This window comes from Mus caroli, unplaced genomic scaffold (genome assembly GCF_978045245.1).
Source record: "Mus caroli unplaced genomic scaffold, Mus_caroli_1 scaffold_3, whole genome shotgun sequence".
Classification (NCBI taxonomy): domain Eukaryota; kingdom Metazoa; phylum Chordata; class Mammalia; order Rodentia; family Muridae; genus Mus; species Mus caroli.
Genome location: NW_028227258.1, coordinates 77,339,940 through 77,367,019, shown reverse-complemented (window position 1 = coordinate 77,367,019; position 27,080 = coordinate 77,339,940). Strand labels below are relative to the sequence as shown.

The 27,080-nt window shown below is 45.4% G+C and overlaps 1 protein-coding gene across 3 annotated transcripts in view; it reads left to right on the top strand.

Moving 5' to 3' along the window:
• Positions 1–23,963, top strand: part of Tmem154 (transmembrane protein 154) — a 45,075-nt gene extending 21,112 nt beyond the window's left edge. Inside the window, exons 2-7 of one of the 3 annotated variants that reach the window (XM_021158876.2) lie at positions 3,789–4,043; positions 4,132–4,170; positions 9,334–9,361; positions 10,296–10,381; positions 12,213–12,270; positions 21,506–23,963. In XM_021158876.2, coding sequence (XP_021014535.1) covers positions 3,789–4,043; positions 4,132–4,170; positions 9,334–9,361; positions 10,296–10,381; positions 12,213–12,270; positions 21,506–21,521 — 482 coding nt within the window. In that variant the 3' untranslated portion in view covers positions 21,522–23,963. The other 2 variants (XM_085835802.1, XM_085835803.1) reach the window with 2 other exon arrangements.
• Positions 23,964–27,080: the final 3,117 nt, after the last annotated feature.

Genomic DNA, 27,080 nt, shown 5'->3' with positions numbered 1-27,080 from the left:
ATGGGGTGTCATGTGCCGTGGGAGGGGCGGAGTTTAGTCTAGCACTCAGAAAACACTCCTTCAGCCCATTTACTGTTGTTTATCTGGAGGCTTTTATGCGGTTAAACCCCACTAGAACATGGAGAGTGATATGGAAGGTTATCATAGGAGTCTCTGAAGATGAAGGCCTGCAGAAGAGAGAGAGAGAGAGAGAGAGAGAGAGAGAGAGAGAGAGAGAGAGAGAGAGAGAGAGAGAGAGAGAGAGAGCGCTCTGGGGTTTAGCTTTGTGGTAGAGCACTTGCTTAGCATGCTAGTGACCCCGGGTCCCATCCCCCTACTACAAAATTAATTTTAAAAGGAGGGAAAGAGGCAGAGGCAGAGGCAGAAAGAACTCTAAGCTCTCTTTTACTTAGACACCGGAGAGTCTGGTGGAAAACACATTTGAGCCTGTCAGGGTGTACTGTAGGGAGAGCCTGCAGCCCATTTAAACTCCATAGTGTCACTAAAGGCCACCTGCCTGGTCTTGAAAAGCAGAGTACACCATCTAGGGCTGCCTGGGACACTTCTCTCTTCCTTCCACAGCCCCAGTGGCAGAGCCTCTCATTATTCTTACTGGCCTGTATCTGTCCCCATTTTCTCTTCTCTGGGGCCACAGGTCGAGTGGAGACAAGGACAATAAGCATTGTACTAGAGAGAGCTTGGCTCATCTGCTCCCCTTGGAGAGGAGCTACTGGGGTTCTGGGCAGAGCTGCCTGCCTTGCATCTGGGATGAGGTGCCTCAGCCAGAACCCAGCAATGCTGGCCTTCCCCATCCTTATCCACCCTTGTGCCAGCAAGCCACTGTCTGTTCTAGGCTGAGGGACAAGAACCCAGAGTCCACTCTCTTGCTCTCTGCCTGATGGCCAAACTTCATGACTCTCAGCACCGTATTTCCTTCCCCCTGATTGAAGGGAGACACATTACCAAGATAAAGTCTCAGGTTCCATCATGACCCTCCGGGGACCCCAGTCTTCTCTCTTCGTGAGCTCTGTGACTGAGCAAGTCGTGTGAAGTCTGTCACCATATCTCTCTGCACGCGTAGAGGGCACAGAATGAGATGGTGCAGATAGAGGGCAGAGTACAGACAGGGCTTAGTTCTTCATAGCGTCTCAAGAAGTGGAGTGCGGTGACACAGACCTGCCATCCCAGTGCTCCGGAAGCTGAGGGTGCTGAGCAAGACCTCTGAGTAAATAAACAGGAAAGATTAGCCTGAAGCAGGTGACAGCACCCACAGCAGCAGTGAGGGTAGGCCAAGGAAAGGAGAACTGATCTGCAGACCTCGCTCAGTGGTAGAGCACCCACTTTGCGTGCGCACACTGCTGAGTGTGGTGTCCGGCAGGAAGAGGGAGGCGGAGGGAGAGAATATAAATACCTCTGATTTTCTTCTTTTCATCCTGGGGCCCCTCTCCTAATACCATCACACTGGTGATTAGGGATCAGTGTAGGAATTGGAGTGAGGATCCACAGGTAGTTTATAAGTGAACAGATATTTTTACTGTTGTAACGTGAATCTGAGGAATTCACTGCAGTGTGATTACAAAGAGAGATAAACTATTGAGCGGCTCTGCACTGCTCAACTTGGCCATCCTGTGGAGGGATGGCCTAGCCAGAGTACAGCTTAAAGCCACTCATCTTTCCTTAGACATCAAACCTTTTGCCTTAAAATGTTTTTCACCAACTGACTCATGCGTCTTCTGCATGTAATATTTTCTGCTGTCAGACCAGGGTGAGAATCAGACAGCCCTACCCCATGACAGAACAAAACCCCTTCAGCCACCCCGTCACTGCTGGGACGAGGTGAGGTTCTTTCCCCTCTGTGAAGGGTGTCTAATGGCATTCAAGGGTCAGACAGAGTAACCTTGCTTCTCCTTTGAAATAGGGAAAGTTCCGGTGTGATCATTTTTCTTGTTGCTTTGACCAAAGCAACTTAAGGAAAGAACAGCTTATTATGGGTCACAGGCCAAGGGTTCAGTCCCTCATGGCTAGGAGGACATGGTGACAGGACAGGGGGCAGCTGGCGATATTGCCACAGTTGGAAAGCAGAGAGGGATGAAATGTGATGGTCAGCTCTTGGGTGCCTTTCTCCTTACTCAGTCTAGGACGGTAGCACATGGAATGGTGGCATCCACAGTGAGAATGGGTGTTCCCACTGCAGTTAACTTAATCTAGAAACTCACAGACACGCACAAAGGCTTGCCTCCTGCTTGGTAATAAATACTGTCAAGCTGACAATGGAAGTTAACCATTTTAACCATGAGACTCTACCAGTGCATTTTCCTAAATAACTATAAATTGTGAGGTTTTCTCCGCCCCCCCACTTCTTTTTATGTATGTGAATGCACACTGTCTTCACATACACCAGAAGAGAGCATCAGATCCCATTACAGATGGCTGTGAGCCACCATGTAGTTGATAAGAATTGAACTCAGAAGCTAGAGAAAGTACCCAAGGAGCTAAAGGGATCTGCAACCCTATAGTTGGAACAACATGATGAACTCACCAGTACCCCGGAGCTCTTGTCTCTAGCTGCATATGTATCGAAAGATGGCCTAGTCAGCCATCACTGGAAAGAGAGGCCCATTGGACTTGCAAACTTTATATGCCCCAATATAGGGGAATGCCAGGGCCAAAAGAATGGGAATGGGTGGGTAGGGAAGTGGGGGGGGGTATGGGGGACTTTTGGGATAGCATTGGAAATGTAATTGAGGAAAATACGTAATAAAAAATATTAAAAATTTAAAAAAAAAGAATTGAACTCAGGACCTCTGGAAGTGCAGTCAGTGCTCTTAACCACTGAGCCATCTCTCCAGCCCTTGAAGTTTTTTTTTCTCCAAGGGATCATCTTGAGAATCTTATTTCACAAATGAGATATTCATCACGTACTTATTTAGAATCCAGGAGGACTTGTCAGACATTCAAGGGGTCTTGAGTGCTGTGTGCTGGGCAGAATGTCAGGCACTTAGCTCTGAAACCCAAGTGAGCCCAGTATAAAAAAATTCATTCCTATTTCTATCTACTATCTATCTATCTATCTATCTATCTATCTATCTATCTATCTATCTATCTATCTATCTATCTATCACCTCTATCTTATCTATCTATCTATCTATCTATCTATCTATCTATCTATCTATCATCTATCTGTCTATCATCTATCTATCATCTGTATGTATTATATATCTGTCTATCAGTCATCTCTATCTACCCTATCTATCTATCTATCTATCTATCTATCTATCTATCTATCTATCTATCTACCTACCTACCTACCTACCTATCAATCATTTTGTGGTACTAGACCTTATGTTTGCAAGGCATGTATCCTTACAGTAAGTCTTACCTCCAGGCCCATTGATTTATATCTAAATGTATTTTTTAATGGCATGCATTTTACATTGTGTCAGTAAATTTAAATTTACTCAGAAACTTTATGAACATTCCCTAGCTCTCTATGGCTTTGGGAGTAGTAATATCTATGGTGTGACAAAGCCTGCATTCAGTGTGTCTAGAGTGTCTGGCTGAGGCTGGACTGCGGGTGTGTGTGTTGGGGTGGGGGTGGGAGGAGGCTTGCCTCTGCTTTGACTCTATGTTCAACACACTTGGAGCTTGAGCTTCATTTAGCTCAAAGCAATATACTCTTCATGTCATGCCGAATAGGAACACCACTCACAGTGGACCAAGCTCACTACTGAATGAGCCATTTAAAGATCGCCAAAACCACGACACATCAGCTTAGACTCCATGGCAGCCTTGCTTTTGTTCATGTTTAGGAAATGACGAGGAGTCAGAATACTCAGGACAGAGCACCACAGAAGAAGAAAACGCAGAGGACAAGACGACGACAAGTGCTCTGGCTACGGTGACCACAGAAGCATTAGCTGAAAATGTGAATTCTACCCACATCAACGACACCTCAAACCAGGTGGAATTTATATTAATGGTGGCGATCCCACTGGCTGCGCTGCTCATCCTTCTATTCGTGGTTCTCATTGCGACCTACTTTAAAAGCAAGAGACCTAAGCAAGGTAGGTAACTCTTGTGTTCCCGATTCCAGACAACCACTGTACACCTTAATGAGCCACCAGAAACAGATTGCTTTCTTCTTTTACGCAGAGCCTTCTAGCCAAGGATCTCAAAGTGCCTTGCAGACACGTGAGTAGCCTGGTATTTGCTTGGTGTTGGAGTAAATAAAGTTGTAAGTGATGAGTGATTACAGCTCACAGATGTTTGCAAGAGGTTAATAATGGCATATTCTGTGTGTGTGCCTGTGTGCATGCGTGCATATGTCTGTAAATTTTTAATCTGCATTGAAATTATAATCTACTGCTGCTACCCAGAGAATCTTGACCACGAAAACAATGTGACATTTCACTTTGTAGGAGGAGAGGGTCAGGCAGGTGTCCGATTGGGGTTAATGACAAAGGGTTAGAGAGTTCATCATGCTTACATGAATTGGGTCTTTACTCATATTTCCATAATAGATATTACTTCTCCCATCCTACCCCACCCCAGTTTGAAAAGGGTAGAGAGAAGTATTCTCCTTGCTCCCACCAAGAACATCTATATGGAAATTGCTAACTGACTAAAGATGACTGACTGAAACCAAGATAGGAAACTCCCAGTCACCGGTGTGCTCAAAAAGTATAGAACAAAATGAGAGAATCCTAGGATTCAGGGTTGCTCTGGTCCCAAGCAAACTTGGCATATTTTGACTTGTGCTGGTAAACTCTGACTAGGTCCAGTGTTTCTGTTTGCTTGTTTGTAATTATATATATATATATATATGTGTGTGTGTGTGTGTGTGTGTATGTGTACATGTATATATGTATGTATGTATATGTATATATACACACATATCTATCTAACTATATATCTGTATTTGTAGATAGATATAGGTATAGATATAGATATAGGTATAGATATAGATATAGATATATACACACACTCACATTTTGTGTGTGTGTGTATGTGTGGGTGTGGGTGTGTATGTATATATGTATATATGTATGTATGTATATATACACACATATCTATCTAACTATATCTATATCTGTATCTGTATCTGTAGATAGATAGAGATAGAGATATACACACACTCACATTTTGTGTGTGTGTGTGTGCATGCACATTCAAGCCAACAGGCACAGGCATCGATGCACATGTGGAAGTCAGACATGTGCTTGTAGAAATAGTTTTTCTCCTTTCACCATGTGGGTTTTAGGGATCTAGCCCTGGTTGGCAGCGTTGACAGCAAGCCCTTTTGCCTGATGAGTTGTCCCATTGGCCCAGGCTTCAGGTTTTAAATTGAAGCTTTTAAAAGTCATTTCAAACTTTACTTAAGGGTAGGAGCTTCTCAAGTAAGATGCATAGTCAGGCTCACATAGAAAACTCCTCTGCATCCTCCAGTCCTACTAACAAGGCACTTTGCTTTTCTTGCTGTCTGTCCCACACTGGGGCAGCCATTTAGCTCTGGGTAGGAGCTGTAATGATTCTATTCACGGCCAGTGGACGGGGAGGTAAGTGGAGCTGGGAAGGAAGTCCTCTTCCTCCACAGAAGGAACTGGTAAAATAATTAGAAAGAGGAAGAAGAGGGAACCCATTCTCCACCGCTTGAAATTTCAGAGTAACCTAGCAACAGTGGTTGTGTGGGAGCTCCTCTGGAATCTATAGTTAACGCAAGACCCAATGGGGCTGCCCAGACACCCTCCCCTCTTCTTGCCTAGGCTGGACTTGAACTCTTCCACTCACGCAGCCCTCCTGCATCAGCCTCTAAAGTAGATCTGGGCTGCAGGCCTGCAACACTGCACCTGGCTCTTTCCATTCCTCCTTTTATTTTAACCTCAGGGGAGTTCCCTGTCAAACCTAGATGTGAAGGGGAGTCCAGGGCTGGGGCCTCCAGTCTCATGTCAAGCTCTTAGGCTTTCAAGCTCTCTGAACTCTGGTGTTCAAGTCTTTCAGTTCCAAAATCATTTGCATGTAAGGAGCAGACCCATCCTCCTGCTTTTCTTGATAGCTAGCCAAAGCAGTTTTCATATTTTAATCCTTACTATAATATTAAATTTCAATTGCATATTATGTATCACACAGTAGATGCATGCATCTATCATGTATGTATGTATGTATGTATCCATCTGTCCATCCATCCGTCCATCCACCCAGGTTACAGAATGGCTATAAAGGGTTCTGAGAAGCCACAGAAGAGTTCAAGGTGTTCCAAAGAGGAAGGACTAAGAAGCCAGAACTAGGAACCTGATAGATCTACAAAGACTTTCTGCAGGATACAATAACAAATACAGGTTGGAGTTCTACCAGAGATCCTGCCATAGAGTTAGGCTGCAGGGTCAGAGTTGAGCTACTCAAGTGAGGTGCAGTGGAGGCTGTAAAGGGAAAAGTAAGGTCTAGGATGGAGAGATGGACAGGTAGACAGCAATTCCAGTAGGCTGTATCAGTAGTGGGGGTGGCCTAGAGTTTTCTGCCTATCAGTCACCACACACACACACACACACACACACACACACACACACACACACACACACAGAGAGAGAGAGAGAGAGAGAGAGAGAGAGAGAGAGAGAGTCTGAAGCAAACAAAAAAGCCTCACTGTTTTAGACGATCTAGAGTAAGCTAGGGCTGGGCACAGCCTTTCTCCCATTGCCTTGATGTGTTGGGTAATCTCTCAAAGAACTGCTGCGAAAGCACGAGCAGGAAGTCATCATTTAGAACAGACCATGGCTAACCGATGCCGGCTCTGCTCAATGAGGCTCCTGCTCAGACTAGAAAGCAGGCAGCCAGAGCCTTCTATGGCTCCTTCCCTCAGGCCAGGGCCAACAAGCCCACTGTCTACAGCATAGGGAGGGTCTTGTCAGAAAAGTGGTTGTAAAGCAGGAACTAAATGTGGAAGACAAGCAGTAGGAGAGAATGAGAGGGCAGCTGGAAAGGGATAAGATGGAGCCCAGTGTGAGTGCGTGCACCCAGTCGGTGGCTATTAATAAAGAGATGTAGGCCAGGTAGAGTGGAGCAGGCAGGACCTGATTGCTGAGGACAAGTAATTGGTCCCCCCGCCCCCCTCTGCCCCTGGCTTAATGCTCTGCTCTTGTCCGATCTCCCAGATGTGTTTCTGTTGCCATGGTGGCTGGGGCAGGGGTAATGGCCCTGGAGCAGAGAAGATGAGGCCACAGAAGGCTTTTTGCTCTTTTAATACTGATTATGGAGCCTCTCATTTGGTGCATCTGGAGCACTTTGGTAATGGATTTTTAAACTTTTCCATCATCTGCATGCAGGTCAGCTTCTGCCTACCTCCGAGTCTGTGGGGAGCCCAGATTAGAGTGAAAATCTGTGCTCACAGCGGGACTGTGGAGTCACATGCTCTCTGAGAAACTGGTGGGGAAGTTAGTAAGCAGGAAAAGGGGACTGGTTAGAAGCAGGCGTGTGTGTGTGTGTGTGTGTGTGTGTGTGTGTGTGTGTGTGTGTGTGTGTGTGTGTGTGTTTGGGACAGGTCTTTATGGATCACCTGTAGAGAGTTTCAGTTGTGTGGGGCTTTGTTTAAAGTCCCTTAAGGAAATAGCCAGTATGTTTTTAGATTAAAACTGTCCGTGTAGGGCCAGGGATGTAACTGATCTTGTATGCTCAAAGTCTTGGGCTCAGTCTCTGAGTACTGCAGACCAGGGTGGTGAGGCATGTTTATAATGCCTGTGCAGGATCAGAAGTTCAAGGTCATCTTCAGTTAGATATCAAGTTTGAAGCCAGCCTGAACTCTGCGAGATCCCATCTTAAACAATGACCAGAAAACTGCAGGCACAAAGTGTGTAAGACGAAGCCATTCGACTAAGTTTCTGGAGAGTCAGGCATCTCCAGGAGGTCTCCGATTCTATTTGGGTGCAGAAGACAGAGCTTACAGTGCCTTCTGGGCCAGCAGTGACGGTGTGAAACCTGCATCTGCACCAGCTCTCCTGGGTTTGCCATGTCACCAAAGCTTGCCCAACCGGCAGGACATAGCAGCTTGTGCCATCTGAGCTCAGTTCCAGGTGCCAGCTGGCTGTGTTTCCTCACCAATGACTGCACTTCTTCAGGCTAGACACAAGGTGGCCTCCAGTTGTCAGGGGTTGAGGCAGCAGACTTCCTGGGGACCTCTACAAAGGGTTTGCCTTCCAAAGCATCTGTCTTACTCTCAGTGCACCCACTTGCCACCACTGATTGTCTTCTCCGGGATGTCGGTTTCCCTGCCAAACCAAACAGAGCTTGCTTGGGCCAGGCAGCAGGCTGTGATTCTTGCCACCTGTTCGTCTGGAGTCTTAGCCACATTAGAGCTGTTTTATCAAATGCTACCTGACTCTCACCCCAATCAGCAGCCATCAAAGGCAAGCTGGTTAGAAATCCCACTATTATAGTAATGATAGGTCCAAAAGATCAGACATAAATATAACTCCATTGCTAGACAACTGAGATAAAAAGCCCATTCATCTTTCTGCTGCATTCTTACCAGGTGTTACTTGCCAGGTACTGTGCTAGCAGGAAGGGGACTGGGGTATGCTTGCCACGGTAAAGAGGACCGATGCTATGGTGGCCCTTTGGGAGCTGTGCTTGGGTGGGAGAGACAAATGAAGTAGAATCAAACAGATGGCCTTACTGACCAGTACTGTGAAATGCAGAGCCAGGGACCAACGGGACCGACGAACCTTCCTGAAATAGAGGTGGGGATGACAGACTGAGAAGTGGAGGGATCCAGCCATTTAAAGAGCCGGGTAAAGGGGACTTTCAGAGGTATCCCTTGGCAGAGAAGCCCACGTGGCATAGTGTTAAGGACCATGTGTCATAAGGAAACGATGCTGGAACATTATTTTGTTGAAGGGGATCCATAGCCAAGCCCTTGTTTGTAACACTTGCTTGCTTTCCTGACCACGCTTTTCCTCTTCGAGTGGATAAAAGAATAATAGGGAAGGTGAGCACTCTCTGGGGAGCACCTATCTCTAAGGAAAGCAGAGTTCATGATTTCAGAGGATTCCAGACCTCGTTTCAGCACGACAGTCTGTACTGTGTGACTTGGGGGTTAATGACTGCTCCTTGGAATATGTGATTTGATTCATGGGCCTCAAGGTCCTTCAGTGTGGTGAAGGTCCTGAGTCTGATCTCTGGGACCCATGTGGAAGAAAGAGAGAATGGACTTCTACAAACTATCCCCTTGTCTTTGCTTAAGTGCTGTGGGTCCCCATCCCTTGTCATCATGTCCCTCCCATTGCAAAGGACACCTAGTGGATGTTCCAGTAAATCCCTGCGATGAACTAGGCTGGTGTGATTCTTGTATCTGTTCTCTTTCAGATGAACTTGGAGGTGAAACCCTGAAAGTGTGAGTCCTCTCCTCCTGTCTTCAGTTCCTTGTTGTGTGGACAAGAATGGTGAAGGGGAACACATGGGGAGCCATTAGCCTTTCCCCAGCTTCTGCTGTGGCTGGTTTCTTTTGCTAGTCCCGCTAGACTCTGACAGCCCCCACATTGTCACAAGGAACATGAGTCTTACTTTCCAAACCTTACCCAGGAATGTCTGCTGTGGTCACCTTTGAGAAAAGAGTTTTTGTCTGGCTGCTACCAGTGCCAGATGCATAGCAGTTAAATATCCTGGCCCTGGGTGAACACCAAAGACACCCAGTGATGCCTCCCCTGCCCCTCCCATCAGCCTCTCTGCTGTAGATCCTGCCTGCTTCATCTTCCAGTGCAGCACCCACAGTGTGTTCAGGGCTGGGGCCTTTCCTTCCTCTCTCCATCTATCCTGACCAGAGCTTTATCCCCTATCCACTCCCTTGAAGCCCGGGAGACGGGGCTGAGGCTTTTCTAAGAGCTGCTGTTCCATTCCTCCTAGCTAGAAGAGCCTAGGCATTGAAGGAGACCAGACAAAAGCAGCCTGCTGTCTGCTCTCTTGATCTGGGTCATTGTTCAAAACTCCAAGAAAAGAGAAGTGAGACCAAGCAAGACTAGGAGGCTAAATGAGAGGGCCACTGAGCACCTTGGCAACCATGCCTTTGGTCTCCAGAGAGCAGCTTCTCTTTTAGTCCACTCCTTCCCTGACCTCTGTGCCATCCAGTTGGGCCTTAGTGACAGAGGAGGGCTCATTGGGGATTTTGCCTCTCTTCCTGCCAGAGTTAGATGCTCTCTTGGTTAGGGTAAACCCAGGGCTAGCTCAGATTGTTTCTAACCAGTCAATATTCTAGACTCTTCCACAAATGAAAATCAGCCTACCGAGCCTTTTCTTTTTTTAAAAAACACGAATTTCTGTTCTCTGTCTAGCCCTATTTTTGAAGAGGACACACCCTCTGTTATGGAAATAGAGATGGAAGAGCTTGATAAATGGATGAACAGCATGAACAGAAACGGTACGTGGAAGCCCAAAGTGTTTGCCTCTCTGGTAACGCAGGGTTAGACAGCTGCCTCATCAACAACTCAGAAAACCTGAAGTCATGCCTCATCTGGCACTTGACCTGCGTACTCCTTAAAGATCCAGTCCAATCATAGTCACGGGGTCTGTTACCACTTGTTTCTATTTGTGTACTAGTTGTTGACTCGGAGCTTTTCAAGAAGAAACTGTGTTGTTTGTTTCTGATAGTGTGTGCACCCTCACATCTCCCCCCCCCTCTCTCTGTGGAGGGGGGTGTTACTGGGAATCTAACCCCCACTTCTAACATGCTAGGTAGGTGCTTTTCCAGCCTGGGAAGGAAATCTGATTCAAAAATTATCTGGGGAAAACATCTGAGATGACCTTCTATTTTCTTGAATTTAGAGAATTCCAGTCTGTATGTGGTTGCACAATTTCATCGAGTGCATTTTATATGAACCTCTGTCCAATACACAAGGTGTTAGAGCTGTGTGCCTGTTTAATCATATAAAATTAAAGCATGGCTTTAGTAGCCGAATGGTAAACGTTTGCTAACCCCTGAGTATGATATTTGTCAGTCTGACTCTAGAACATCCCCATGCCTGTAAATAGTTCTATCAGACAGGACTGCTATACACACTAATAGAGTATTCCCACACAAAAATTTTCAAGTGATAGCTGGTCTTTAAATTGTGTGTCCATTAGAAATCAACGAATTTTTAAATTTAAAAATCAATTAAATTTTTTGATGCTCATATGAAATTGATAAACCTCACTATATATCATACTATTCATATTTGTATGTGTTATAGTTGTAGTGTATACATGTATTGTGAGTGTGTGTGTTTGTGGTATATGCATGCATTGTGTGTGTATGTTTCTATGCAGAGAAAAACATCTGGTGCCACTCTCTAACACACTCTTTGAGAACTCCTCACTGAGCCTGGACAGCAAGATATCTCTGACTATGTACTCCCCTGTTTGTGTGCACACACGTACACGCACACACACGCACAGCTACATCGAGGCTTTTCCAAGGGTGCTGGGGATTTGAACTCAAGTCCTTGATGCTTGTGTATCAAGGAACGCTCTCGACCACTGGATGATCTCTCCAGTCGTTTGTATTTTTAGGACAGACTTACTTATTTATGTGCATGTTCACAGTCTGTGCAACTACTAGCATCCACGTACATTCATGGTGTCTAGAAGAGGGTGTTAAATATTCAGTGAGCAACCCTGCCTCAAAAATTAAGGTGTAGAGCTAACACTACATGAGCATACTTGGGTGTGCTTATGGCTACCCAGGCATACCACACAGACACAGACACATAGACACACACAGACACACACACACACATACATACACACACACACACACACACACACACACACACACACACACACGATGTAGTAGAGGAGAAAGAAGAGGTGTTCCCTCCCCACCTTCCTGATGCTTCTACTGTGGAGCTGTCCTGCAGGCACTGTAGGACCTGAGCTACACCATTTCAGCCCTGCGTCTCACTTCCAAGATGCATGTTCTGGTTTGCAGAACACTGTGAGCTTCCAGAGGACGGACTGAGCAAGCAGTGATGGATTGTGTGCCCTTTCAATAAGGGCACGGAACACTGCAGCCCTGTATCTGCGTGATCCGTGCTCTTACCGTTTCAGGAGCCTCGGTGTCATTAATCTTTGAACCTCTAGAACTCCCCAGTGGGGCCATTTCTTCACAGGTAGCCGCACAGAGGCGCAGTCTATTCCCAACTCTGTCAGCTTTGTGGGTAGAAAAGGCAATTCTGGTGACTAACGGTGAATTTCCTTTGCTTCTGTCTTAGCCGACTATGAGTGTTTACCTACTTTGAAGGAAGAAAAGGAACCAAACCCCAGCCCAAGGTACTTGTGATGTCTCTCAGGAATGGGGAAGGGTGGAAGAGGGTCCCGTCTACAGCACAGCACAGCATTTTCTTTGACCTCTTTGTGCCTGGCAATTTAATATGTCAGTTTACAGGGAGGAATGTGTGGTCAGGGATCGTGTTTTGGAAAACACAAAGCATCCTAGTAGCTCTTGAGGTTTCAAAGAGACACTGTTGAACTCACTTTTGTTTTAGTCCTAAGATTTGCTGATTATAGCAAATTGAATCGGGAAGCTATTTACCTTGGATAGATAGATGTTTGGTGAGGAAACAGAAGGAGGGAACAGCCCCAGACAGATTTGTTTTCAATAATTGTGCCTAAGAGGAACATTTTATAAAGCAAGGAACAAACAAAGAACCCTAACCCTCTTGGTCTAGATTAGTATCAGAGAGAAATTAAATGAAAATTAATAACATATCCCAGTCTGCCACTAGGTGGCTCTGCTTGATAGAAAATTTTAGTGCCTTGGGACCAGTGTGATTCATTAGCACTTGCCGGTATTATTTAAATGATGTGATCTTTATGAGGAGAGAAACGAGTGAATTTGGGGGATTTCTGATTAAAGAACTGTTTGCTCGGTATGTGGAAGGAATTGCAGAATGACTGTAGTTTGGGGGTCACCAAGTCACCTGTTGGGGTAACAAAGATGACTGGACATCAGAGAAGTTGAGCTGTGACGGCAATGGGACTCTTGTGTTAGAGTGCACAGATCGAAGTTTGAGAGCACGACGGCTACCCGTGAAAACACGTTACCTGTTCACCCATCACAGATGCTTACAGATGCAGTCATATGGCACCACAGGCCCTGAGGCCACACCCTGCAAATAAAGACCAATGGTCAGGTTTTCCTTTGGGGTCTCTGTCTCTGCATTTATTCTAGAATCCTGACATAGTAGCTAATAGTTCACCACACTGCATCTCTCTGTGTCATGGACTGACACGGTCCTACCCAGGGCAGCCTCAGCTCTAACCCTTAAGCCCACTCTTAGCAATTACGGCCATGTTACCTCTTGGGGGTATGTATATGTTACAGTTCATTATGAATTTGAAAAATATTCTATCTTACTTAAGTGAGATTCCAGATAATAACAAGAAGGCAAAAGAAAGAAAAAGAATGCCCTGGTTATAGGACAAAGGACATTATGGAGAAATCTATTTCCATATATCTTAACCTTTCCCTCCTAATGAGACAGTGCATAGGTCAATACAGGTCATCTTCAAACTCTGTTTAGGTTATGACTTGTATGTCAGTACTTTCATATCCTTGATTCCCACTCTGTGAAATTACTGACATCACTGAGGAAAACGACCCTGACAGGTTACAAAGATTAAAAGATTAAAAATCTTTTTCTTAAATATAGAGGGGTTGGTTCTTGAACTAAGCTGCCTGTAAGACAAAAAGGCCATATCTGTTTGGAGTTCTATGTGAACTTGTTATTTTGCAAGTGAATATCTGAATTCCTCTGTGGGCCTGGAACCATCTGGCTTTGACGGGATACCTGCCAGGGCTTCACCCCACTCTTTGGAAGCTGTGCTGGAGTTCTGGGCCACCCAGTCTCAGCTCTAGACCCATCTCTCTAGTGACTTCCACAGGCGTATGGTACCCAGTCTCAGCTCTTGACCCATCTCTCTAGTGACTTCCACAGGCGTATGGTGCTGTAACTAGAATGAATTCACAGGGAACACCCCGGTGTTCTTTACCTCTCACATACACAGCCCATCATCAGGGCCTCCCCACGAGTGGAACATTTGTTACAATCACCTGATAGGTCAGCATCGAGCAACCTTCCTCTGTGGCGTCAGCCCCTGAGACGCGCCCCACCCCCCATATGTGCACATAATGCCCCAGAGACTAAGGAGTGAGTTTAATGGGTGCTGCACTCACCTGCCCTCCTGATAAGGAGGACTTCCGGAACCATTTGTAGCATTAGCATCCCGTACTTCTGGGCTTCTGGGGACTGGCACCTCCACCATCCCTCCCTTGAGAGCTTTCCCTGGAATCCATCCCAGCCCCTGATTTTCACTTTCCAGTTCTCACTTTCCTATCCTTTTCTGCCTGACTCCTTGTTCTCCCCCTAGGTTTCTCCCTCCCACCTCCCTCCTTCTCTCTATTCCCTCCCTCCCTCTCTCTCCTATTTCCATCACCTCTGCCTCTTTCTTTAACTCTGGATCATACTATGTAGCCCAGGCTGGCCTTGAACTCATAATCTTCTTGAGTATTGGGACAATAGCAGTATTGACACAGATTGACACTTTAATGTATATAATAATATATATTATTTATTAATCATATAATAACACAATTTTATTTACATTTATTTAAATTAGCACAATTTAATATTTATAACTGATCATAAATTAATTGGTATTATATAATTATATATAATAATTGATAAAGTGATTACTAAATTATATTAATTAATATATGATTGTAATATAATATACTATATATTAATATATTAACATATTTTATAATATATAATATGTAATATATAATATAGTATTATATGTAATGTGTGACATGTGACATGTAACATATAATCTATATTTAGGGTATATTAATTACACAAAATTTACCTCAGAGTAGACATTTTTCTTGAAATGTACATGCTTAGCCCCCAAATAGGATGTTAGTAAGGACCAGGTCTGTACAAATTACTACAAGCTCTTTGCAGTGAGGTTATCATGTTTACGAAACAATGACAGGAAAGGACAAGAAAGGAGTTTGGGGGAGAAAAGTTCCATATTCTTATTTCCCACCTTAGTGGCCTTTCCCTGCAGTCCCCGGTTCTGTGACTTGTGGTGCACAAAGTGCTGCTACAGTGGACTCAGAGCACAGGAAGAGCAGAGGTAGCCCAGAGCTGAACAACTGTTCCAAGTCTCTAGACAATGGAGTCCTTTGTCAAACCCCACCCATACGGCACCTCCCAAATGCCACTAGATACCGTACAGCCCAGACAGAGTCCACCTGGCCCAGGCTAGCCTGCTTCTTCCTTTCTCCTGACTCATGTCTAGTCAGACACTCAGAGCTTCTGTCTGCACCGTGGACCACATGAGCACAGACAGGGAGGCACAGATGTAGCCACGCGCCCATTTGCTGCTGCTCATCATCATCCAGAGGTGGAGAGTTTACACTGTGTGACCGTGCAGAGAAAGGTCGAGGCTTTAAAGTGTCAGTGACTGCCCCCAGTGTTCCCTATCTAGTCCCCACCACCCCAAACAAGAGTGAACTAGATTTGCAGTACCACAAGGGATAGAACGTAATAGTTTGTGTTCTCCAGACTGATACCCAGAAGGACACTGTTAAAGACAGGGTGTGTGTGTGTGTGTGTGTGTGTGTGTTCCAGAGTGTGTCTCCACAGCAGGCATGATCTCTGTATCTTGGGCCAATTCTGAGCCTCATTTCTCTAACTCCACCCAGGCCAGGCCTCTGTCGGGAAGAAGGGACTTTGTATAGATGAGAAAGAGAGCTTGATCTAATTGTTATGTGATGTCGTGCCAAGTCCAACTCCGCACTCTCTGAAACTGAGTCAGAGTGTCGTGACCCGAGACGGGTTGAGTGGTGGCATACCGCCATGTTCAGAGATGGCTGCATTAGCTGTGGCCATAACTCAGGATTGTTGCAAGATAGATGGGGTCAGGAGGACAGGGTGACTGTCCAGTCTGGACAAACAGTCACTGCCATGAGGTTGAGGGATTTGAGCTGAATCTGTCCCCATTCTGCTGGCAGCAAGCCCGTTGGGTGCTTTCTTGAGGAAAATACAGCCGCGCTTTGTTTAGTTTTACAGTTTGTCCTCCTGTTCCTGTATATGCTTGTGGAAAGGTGTTCCATGTTCTTCCCGTGTTTATATAACACTCCTAGACAAATTACTCTTTAATGTCACTGTCAGAAATAAGTTGCTAAGACTGCACGTGCGCACATCGAGGCAAGCGGGAAGGTTGAAAGCAGAGCCGCCTGCGCGTTTGTTGTGGCTCCGTGGCAGTGCGCCAAGGTATTTTTAACAGGGAACTCCAGGATTTGCTAGAGTTAAAAATGCATGGCTTATTTGATCATTTTCCAGAGATGATGAATAGCCAGAGACAGCTAACTAAATAAAGCAATGAGCCTGTGACGGAGAACGCCCTGGCTTACTGTGCTGGGACTCGGGGGAGGAGGCCGCTGACTCACTGGCAGGTCTTGTGGATGGATAGATACCACACCACACAAAACTCCGGAGAGGCAGCTGCTCTCTGGGAACTGCTCGATAGCCCATCAAAGCAGAAGCAGTTTGTGACGTGCTGGCACCCAGTCACGTGGCTATGGCGTTCCAGAGATCACGCTTTTGGGGGACTGAAGTAAACAACGCAGCTAAACAAAAGGCAGCTCCTTAGAAATGTGAGCTGTGCTTCTGAAGACGATTTCTTAAAGCCTTTACATCTTTGAGACAATGCTGTAGGTCACTCACAAACATTTGTCAGAGCTCAATCTGCCTAGTAGGAATCACCAAGAGGCATGCATACATGCGGGTGCCAGGCCTGTAGCATGGGGTTTTGCCTGTCTTTTTCTCTTTGTTTTCATTTGAGAGTGTGATGCTGGGGACTGAGGCCAGAGCCTCTCTCACCCCAACCCCTCATTCATTCTTTTACAGCAACCCTATCAGCTGTAGAATTGTTAGATGTGCTTTGCAGATGACATCAGATGAGGACATTAAAGCTAGGAAAGGTTACCTTGCCCCCTGTCATAAAACAAAGACATAACAGCCCTGATTCAAGCTTCGGCCAGATCGTATGTGCTTCTGATGTTAAGAATCTACTTGTTTGTGGATCTCAACCTTGTAACTATTATAAAAGCCCCTATAAATTAGCAACTGCCCAGTGTTAGCACCCACAACAACAAGATGCAAGGCACAATCATTTGAAAGGTCCAAGTGTTTATTTACTGGACCTGAGGAGAAGGTACAGCCTATCAAAGTGCTTGCCTTTGAGCATGGGAACCTGAGTTCAGATCCTAGCACATAGCACAGAAAAGTCAAAAGTGGGTGTGATCCCACTCAACTTTAATCCTAGCACTGTCCCGAGCCAGAGCCAGAGACGTGTTATGTGTGCTGCTAGCGGACAGCCTAGCTCCAAGCTCAGGGAGAGACACTGTCTCAGGAGAGCAAGACAGAGAGTGAGGAAAGAGCAGGACTCTTGACACCCTCTTCCAGCTTACACATTCAAAACACCAACACACATAAACATGCATAAGCATACACGCACACGCACATAAACACATGCACGCGCACACACACACATACGCACAAAGCTACTTTCTAATTAATTAATTAGTTGATGCTAGGGTTTGAACTCTGAGACTCTCGCATACTAAGCACATGTTTGACCAGTGAGCTAATCCTGGTAAATGTAAAAGATTTAAAGGAATGGAAGCTGTAGTGTGCATGCGGCTAAGTCAAAGACAAGACTGTGAAGTTATCATTTCAAATTCACCCCCATCTCTTCCAAGTCCCGATGATTGTTCCTCTTGGAAAAATTTCTGAACAGACAGCCTGGATGACCTAAGCCGAGAGAGCATCTGTGAGCTGGGGCAGGGGGCAAGGAGGCTTAGAGGGAGCACATTAGAGATTTGACATTGCACCACTGCAACCAGGTAAGAACTGTTAATGAGAGGTGGGTGTGAGAGCTAGAACCTGTCCTCAGCACTCGGGAGGTTGAAGCAGGAGGATCACTTTAAGTTAGAGGGAGACCCTGCTTGAAAAGGAAGCAAAACAAGATAAAATCCTGGTGTGTGGGTTACACACCTACTATCCTAACACTTGAGAGGCAAATGTAGGAGGATCACACAAGTTCAAGGGCAGCCTGGTCTACAGAGTAAGTTTTAGAGCAACCTGGGCTACTGCTGTGCAACACTATCGTTAGGATGTGTGAACAGCATCTACCTCTTCCAGACAGAGAACCGATGACAGGTGAAAGTGAGCTACCCCAAAAGTCCAGCCTGGTGAACCCAAGGGTTTTATTCAGGTTACCTTTAGGAGCAGAAGTGACTGAAAGGCAACTGCATCACCAAAGCCCAGCCCAGCATGGGGACAGCTCACAAAGCTGGGAACCTGGAGCTCACCGCACAGCTGCAGGCATCACGGGTTGGAGAGTGTCCCTTGTGGGAAGTGTGGGGTGGTGGTCTGAGGGCTTTTCAATGCCCTTCTACTGGTACTTGCCTGAGGAAGGAGAGGCCTAGTGATTCTGGTCTGTTTTGGGAACTTCCTGAAGGCTTTGTTAATTTCCTTTCTTGATAAGCGTCCTTGTAGGATGGAATGCTTCACCTCCCCTTAGAGCAATCTGCTGGCTCCCCTCCACCTTTAAAGTCTTGGACCTCAACTGCCTTTTCTCTAAGATGGGAGGATTTAATCTCAGAAGGAACTGCTACACAACAGCCACAGAGTGAGTCCCTGTCTCAAAAACAAAACAAAACAAAACAAAAATAAAAACAAAGAATAAGCCGGGCGTGGTGGCACACGCCTTTAATCCCAGCACTCGGGAGGCAGAGGCAGGTGGATTTCTGAGTTCGAGGCCAGCCTGGTCTACAAAGTGAGTTCCAGGACAGCCAGGGCTACACAGAGAAACCCTGTCTCGAAAAACAAAACAAAACAAAACAAAACAAAACAAAACAAAACAAAACAAAAAAAACAAAAACAAAAACAAAAAAAAAACAAAGAATAAAACAACAACAAAAACAACAAAAAAATAGAACAAAAAAGGAAAACCAGAGAAGTGTTTTGTAGTATGAACTAAAATTATTCTTACGACCTAAGCCAATAAAAAGATAATTGACCCATTTAAATATGGACAAAGTTTATCAGTAGTCAACTTCGCAAAAGAAGAAATTGAAATTAATATTACCAATTAATATTTGGGGGGAAAGGATATTCTTCTTAGCAATGGAACAGCAAATGAAAGCTTAGGTAAATACTAGCATTCTTACCTAGAAGAAGGACCGTTTAACAATGGGCCTGAAAGCTTTAAAACTGCATATCCTTGGTCTGAAATTCCTCTTGTAGAGACTTATGCAAAGAGACTGATTGGAACTGTTGATAAAAGTTAAAAATTAGGAGTAGCCTGAAGAAATAATTATGAGAACTATTGATTAGGTTTCATTGTTGTTTTGTGGGCCCCCCTCTCTCCCTTTTCTTTCATTCTCCCTTCCTTCCTTCCTTCCTTCCTTCCTTCCTTCCTTCCTTCCTTCCTTCCTTCCTTCCTCCCTCCCTCCCTCCCTCCCTCCCTCCCTCCCTCTCTCTCCCTCCCCCCTTCTTTCTTCAGGACTGCAATTGAGTTTAGAGCATCAGCACCTACAGGCAAGCACCCTAGTACTTACATCCCTGGGCCTCGGTTTTTGAATATCTAATGGGTTAACAGATTACTATATAGCTACTAAAGTGGGGGGAGGAGAGATGGAGAAGGTTCTGTCTGTGTGTTGTAGTGCTGGGAATTGAACCCATGACCTTGGGTGTTCTAGGAAGAGCTCTACCACTGAGCCGTGCCCCACCCTGTGTGACCAGCAGTGTACTAACAGATGACAGAACGAAGATCCTGTTTCTGAACAGAAAAACATTTGGGAGAGAAAGTGCCGAAGTATTAGCTATAGTTAAAGTTCTGGTGGAATTTTGTTTTGTTTCTGTTTTGTTTTGCACAATGTACACAGACTAGTTTTACAATAGTTTTGAAAACCATTTCTGTTACAACCATTGGACAGAGCTCAGTGTTGCAGACAAAAGAGAGTCTTGCTAGATAAGAACATGCTATCTGGGGAATTCTGCTCCACAGAGATGGCCTCTGGGCCTTAGCAATACTATCTTGTGCCACCCAGTTTCCAAAGAATGAAACCTCTCCCCACTGTGAGTTTTTCAGAGTTTCGTAATTAAAAGTTTGTTAGTAACTCAACGTGAGGGGTGTTGGTGATCAAATCAAGGGCCTTGACAGTACATGTAATAAGCAAGCTTGCTGTCACTGAGTTCTCCTTCCAGAGCAAAAAACAAACAAGCAAACAAACAAGAAGCCAAACGAAACCAAAAAACTAAGACTACAATCTCATCCACTGTCCACATTTAATGAGTTTTGCCATAGAGGCCATTTCTTTGTTTATCCCCCTGCCTCAGATACAGTTCTGCCCTCCTCTCCCTCTTCCATGCGATCTTGTTCCCACAGCATCCCCCATTGGTGTGCGTGCGCATGCACACGTGCGCACTCGAGCACACACACACACACACACACACACACACACACACACACACACAGAGTTATCGCTGTCAAGGACACATCTATCAATTGGTGATGTATCATCTCTTGTGGCTTGTTTTGTTTGTTTATCTGAGGCACGGCTTCCCAGGCTGTAGTTGCTGGGATTACAGGTATGTGTATTGTGGCTAACGCACAGTGCTTGACTGAGCATCTGTCAAGTGAGTCAGGGGCCTGCCGTAGACTGCGTGCATCCAAGAGCAAGGAGAGAGCACAGCCGCTCACTGCCGTTATTCATGACCTTCTTTGGAGACAGGGTTGGCTGGCGATAGAGCTGTGCTAGAATGTAAGGAGAAAGGGACTCCAAACCTCGAGGAAAAGCAGGAAGAAAGAATCGGGGCCTCCAGCTGCTCTCCAGGACAGGACCAAGGAGCCCCCTGAATCACCGGAAAGCCACTGGACAAAGATAGCCAAACTTGAAACAAACAAACAAAACAGCACAAATTAGCCAGCAGCATGGCTATGTTCAAATGCCAGGTCTCTAATTTATAGTCATTCATACTCTGAGACGTCGGTAATGGAATTCTAGATGGGGCAGAGAGCATTCCCAGCCCCTCTGTGGGCTTGAACAAGATGCACCATTTGAAAATAAGTCAGGGCCACAAACTCTTGAAGGAAACAACACATTTTTAAAAAGAGACTTCTGGCATCTATTCATAGGGAATGGGATTAGATTTAATTAAAGGCGGGAATCCCCAACTCCATCTGGTCTCTCCCTGTCACCGGGGAGGGATTTTGGAGAGCTAGAGATTGTCTCTTGGCATCCACGGATTTCCTCCTCAAGAATTGAATATAAAATTCAAACTGCCCCTTGTGTGGGAAATTGCATGCTAAACAGTGCTGGCTTTCCGATTGTTTAGAATCTTGAGTCACCTCTGCAATCAAGGGATCGGCTCTCCCATGCTCACCACTGTGCTATTGGTTTGTTCTGTATTTCTTTCTTTTTCAGTGACAATGAATCCTAAGTCCAAGAGGCGTTGATGTTTTCCAAGAGCGTACTTCCTGAGGGCACCTGCCAGCCTGCCAGGGGAGGATGAAGAAGAGACAAGTTTAATTAATTTCAAATCAGTGTAGACACAAGAACCTTTTAGTGTTTCTTCCACTGTCCCCTCTTCGGATGATGGCATCCCCCGGACTTGGAAGAATGAGGGACTGAAGTCTTGGAAAGGCCTGGCTGCCCGCCAGCCCACTCATGGTGAGGGAGCCCCGTGTGGTGCTGGTTTCAGATCAGTGTCCCCATTGTCTCCTCCTCAATCATTTTGGTCACCCTAAGATCACAGCACTGGTCTGCTTCCATCCCAGTGTTTGAATCAGGAAGCTGGTCTTCTTCCGGGTCACCTTACTGCCTAACAGGTTTGGATAATATCCTCTCACTGTTCATGGCCTCTCAGGTCAACTCTAGCCGTCTGGAACTTTCCTCAAGGACAGTTGTGTTATGGAAAACATGACAAACAAAGCCGGTGTTTCATAGCCACACCATCCCGGTGAGTCGTTAAGCTTGCTCCTTACCTGCTAAGAAACCACAACAAGAAAGTCCACAGACCTCTCGGGAGATTCTTGCACTCAGCCACATCTCAGTCACTTTTGAAAACTTCGCAGAAGAAATAGCCATCTTTAAAGAGAGAAGCAACTTTTTCCTTCTCGGCTAAAATCACCTCTGCTTGCAACATCTCAAAACTGCTGATCTTGCGTCAAGCCGCAGGCCTGGCCTGTGCGGTGTGGGCTTGGAATGCCCGCAGATTGGGGTCATCTGTTGTCCTTCTGTATCTTGGAGATCTTCAAGGCTGAGCAAGAAAGAGCTGTACCCGTGGCAGCTCCGGCTCACTGTGCTGTGCGGTCTCTCTGCACTTTACATGCGGCCTTTCCTGTAGCCTGGGAAGAGTCTCCAATCCTCAGCACTCCGGGAGGTGGCAATCAGGCCATCAGAAATGACATTCTATGTAAAATCAGTTGACGTCCATGGACTAAAAACAATGGAGTAAAAAAATGCAGAAAACCCCACTAACCTCTCCTCCACAATAAAGCCAGTCCATTTAATCCTTCGTTTTCTAATTCTGACCTTTAAACGGCCGTCGAGCAAATTGAATCTCTGGTTCTCCTGGGATGCCTGGTATTTTATTCCAGGAAAGAAACAAAGAATGAAGTTTTTATTTTGCTAACCACATATGAACTGAGGGGAGATGAGGTTAACCAAACTCTCTGCTGCTGAGTTGGGGTTCTGTGTTTGAAAGGCTGCCCTCATGCTCCACAGAAAGCCTTCTCCTGCCCCCTTGGGGCCCCTTTAATGAGCTCTTGCCTTCTGAGATATGCAGATAATTTTATAGGCAGAGCTGCAGGCCAGGGTGGTCTCTCTACATAGTATATGACCTGAATCCCGGCTCTCCTACTGTCTTGGGACTGTGCAGTTCTCAGACAAAAGGCTGTGCTTGACAGTGTATCCTCAACAGACTTGTCCTGTCTCAGTGCTCTCACTCAGACAGGACTCGGAGGCATTGCCCTGTGGACACTGCCCTGACTCTCAGATAGTCACCCGGCAGGCAGATGCAGCCTTCTGAGTCATCACTTGTCTACCCTGCCCATAAGGGCTACTTTTAATTTGATTCTCTTTCTCTGAAAAGTCTAGTTCCTTCTTTCTTAGGGTGTCTAAGATCCTCCATGATTACCCAGGCCTTTGACCTCAATCCAACCCTGCCCAATACCAGACTTCAGAATTTCTCAGAAGTATATGAGGTGTTGGACTGTTACTTTTGATAAAGGCATGTTTTGTGAGATGATAACACGGCTCCCATTCAATATGTCAAATAACCTCAAACTCCTGAAGAAACAAATTGACCAGCATGCTCTTGAGTTTACATCTGAGAACTGTGTTGACTTTTCTAGCTACACAGGAACTTTCTACAGAGCTATGTTGTTCTGACAAGACTCGAGCCATTAGCATGGGCCAAGCAGTCAAATTAAGCCTATGATCCTGATTATGACTGTATAATCTGAGCACATCATGTGTGTGTGACAACTCCATGAATTCTTAAGACAGAAATATTTATTTTTTTACATCATTAGTAGGAGAAGAAACCCTCATCAATTTGCCTTAGCTGGATAGCTAATCAGAACAAATCAGATTTTAAAATAAAGAAGGCCATGGAATTTATCTCTGTTCCTGCCTGGGTTGTTTGCCTAATGTGCCCAGAGCTCCAGGTTTGACCTCTAGCACTGTATAAACTGGGCATAGTTGCAGAAAGACCATTCCTACAAGCACAAGTTTATTCACAGATACATAGTGAGTTTGAGGTCACCCTGGAATATGTAAGACTGTGACTCAAAAACAAATTTTTTTTAAGACACATGCTTTTGTGTATTTTTTTTAAAGCACGGTAGCATTGCTTAGCTGAACTTCTTCAGAAACTTGTTTCAATAAACATGTTTTTAAAATCCATTTGGGACTCCTTTTTAAAAAGAACTTACTGAATTTATTCTTTGACAGTTTTATATATGTATGTATATGTATGAAGTGCGTTCTGATTTGTGTAGCCCCAGCCTCTCTAACCTCCTTCTCACCCCCTCACCCTTCCTACAAATCTCTTCTCCACGTGCATGCCATTTTTTTGTTTTGTTTTGTTTGAGACACATTGAATTTAATCTGGATTGTCTGTGAGGCCAACAGTGTGGAACTACTGGGCTCCTAAGTGGGCAAACAGCTGAAGACAGTGACTGTCGCTCTCCAAGGTTCCCTTAACAGCCAATAGTTCTTCTCCAATCCGTGATTGACGGTTGATCAAGGCTCAGTCTTAGGTAGGCAGTCACAGCCATGGAGTCATGGCTGCACTGCTGTGCAAGCCAAAACATACTAAAACGACAGCATTTCACAGCCCTCTCCCCATCTTCCAGCTCCTACAGGCTTGCTGTACCCTCTTTCCCCAAAGATTCTAGAGCTCTAAAGCTAAACTGCAAAGATACATGGAAGGTCAAGCAAGGGTCTGAGGATAAGTGAGAGTTGAGTACTTCACCCTGAATGGACCGTCGTCTGTCACTCTTAACTGTCATGAGTATCTCTCTGGGAGGGGCATCAGTATCCAGATGCATGGACTTAGTCTGGATCAACCTTGGCATCCTAGGTAGTCTGTGCTGTCTCTGACTTCCACAGCTCTAGCAACAGAAATAGTAACAAAATAACTGGAAGCCTTACAAACAAACAAACAAACAACAACAACAACAACAAACAGCTTAGGTTTGATCTTACAATTGGGTTATATAAAACAACAATTCACATTGTCTCTGGAAAAAGACCTTATGTTGAATAAACAAATTGTGGGTGCTAATCTCTTCTTCGTCAGAATCAATGCAAATTCTGAGCCTCGTGGAGTGACAAGGCGTGGTTTCCTGCTGGCAAGACCTTGGTGACAGTCATCATTGTGGGGAAATCATTGGCGTTTTATGCTGAATTCAATGTACACGTTTGACTTTTTCACATTGTGAAGACACTCGGGGTGCATTCTGGGGTTTTCTTTTAATAGCCACAACAAGCAGCTAAGAGCACATCTCTACAGCCACAATGGCCAGAGATCATCTGTAGTCTACGGAGGGCTGGCATCAGTCTGAGCTGTTCCTAACTACCCAAACAACCGGTTGCCTGGGTCATGTATCATTCCAAATGTCCCATGGGCATCGATTGGCTGAGCGCTGTGCTGTCAGGGATGGAAATCTGACTTCCCTCTTCTTGACTGTTACTGCTTCTAAGTTCCAGGGGCTTCATTCGAGGTGATTATTAGATCTATATCCTTTTCTAAGCAATACAGCATTCTTGAGAGGTAGTCATATAACTGTACCAGACTGCCAGATATGCTGTAAACTCTGAAATATGTTGAGAAATTAAATTTCTAAATCAGAGTACTTAAATTCAAAATGCTTGATATTTTACCAGATTAGAAGTATGAGTTAGAACCCAGAGATTGCTTCCTCCTCTCTCTCTCTCTCTCTCTCTCTCTCTCTCTCTCTCTCTCTCTCTCTCTCTCTCTCTCTCTCTCTCTCCCTCCCTCCCTCCCTCCCTCCCTCCCTCCCTCCCTCCCTCCCTCCCTCCCTTCCGTTTCTTTATGATTGGACTTGAATTGGCAAGAAGACTCAGGCACTCACGCTTCTCAGCGCATCTCACACTATTTCTCCGCGGCCTCCAGTGCTTTATAAGTAGAGAACATTCTTCAGTTTTCCGTCTTCGGAAAACTTGCACGTGAAGAATGGACGATGCGCGTCGGCTTCAGAGGGAAGTAGTCACTGTGTTGTTCTCAGATGAGGTCCTCCAAATTATAAAATAGGAGCAGAAGCTTGAAGACTGCCTGGGTAAAAAGACCAACTTTGAAATCATGGTGACTATAGGTATTCATCAGGCAAAACTGAATGTGGTCCATCAGTAAGAGCTTAGCCCATCAGTATGCATCCACGAACATCTTCATCTCGGCTAACTAAAGACACTGCCGAGTCTTGAGTTAGTCTTTAGTTAGTCAGTCTTTTCATTTTACAAGCGGTTAAACTGTTTCTTTAGGAGGCCAGTTAGGTCAGATGGCCATTAATCAGATGTGCATCCTTGCTTTTGTCCCAGCAGTCAGATTGCAGTCCTTAGATAAGCTTGTCTGTCCGCACTGGTGAGATAGATGCCTGAGAACATGGATAAAAGCACTTGTTACCAGTCCTCACTCCCTGAGTTCAAGTCCTGGGACCCACATGTGGAAGTAGGTTCAGAACTGATTCCTGAAAGTTGTTCTCTGATCTTCACATGTGTGTCATGGTGTGTATACACACACACACACACACACACACACACACACACACACATACACACACACACACACACAAACACACACACACACACACACACACGAGCCTGTGGCCAGAGGATGTGGTTCAGTGGTAAAGCACTCCCCAGCTTGAGCAAGGCCAGAGTCCCATCCCCAGCACTGCAAGAAAACAATGGCAACAAGGACAGAAACATTATCTCATGACCACTAATTGGACCTGACTTGTAAAATCATCAAAGTTTTAAGATGTGTCTTAATAATACATAGTAACAGTATGACTTGTGGTTTTCTCAGTGTCAGGTATACATAGGTGTGCATGTTGGGATTATTTTCTTCTCAGGTTCATTTTAAAAACGTCATTACTGTTTAGTTTCTTTTTGCTTTATGTATGAGTGTTTTGCCTGCAAGTTTGTCTGTGCACCGTGCATGCAGTACACACAAACACCAGAAGAGGGCGTCAGGTCCACCGGAACCAGAATCCCAGGCAGTTGTAAGTTACCATGTGGGTGCTGGGAATCAAACCTGGGTCCTCTTGGCAGGCAGCCAGCACTCTTCACCACGGAGCCATCTCTCCAGCCCCCTTCAAAGCAATTAAACGTGAGAGTAAACAAGAACGTGTGGACTCGTGTACTAAATTGCTCCCTTGGCAGTGATAGGTTGAAAGGAATTTTAAATTTTCATTTTAAAATGAGGAACCATGAGGGAGGAGGAGGGACGCTTGTCAGGTCACTGAATCTA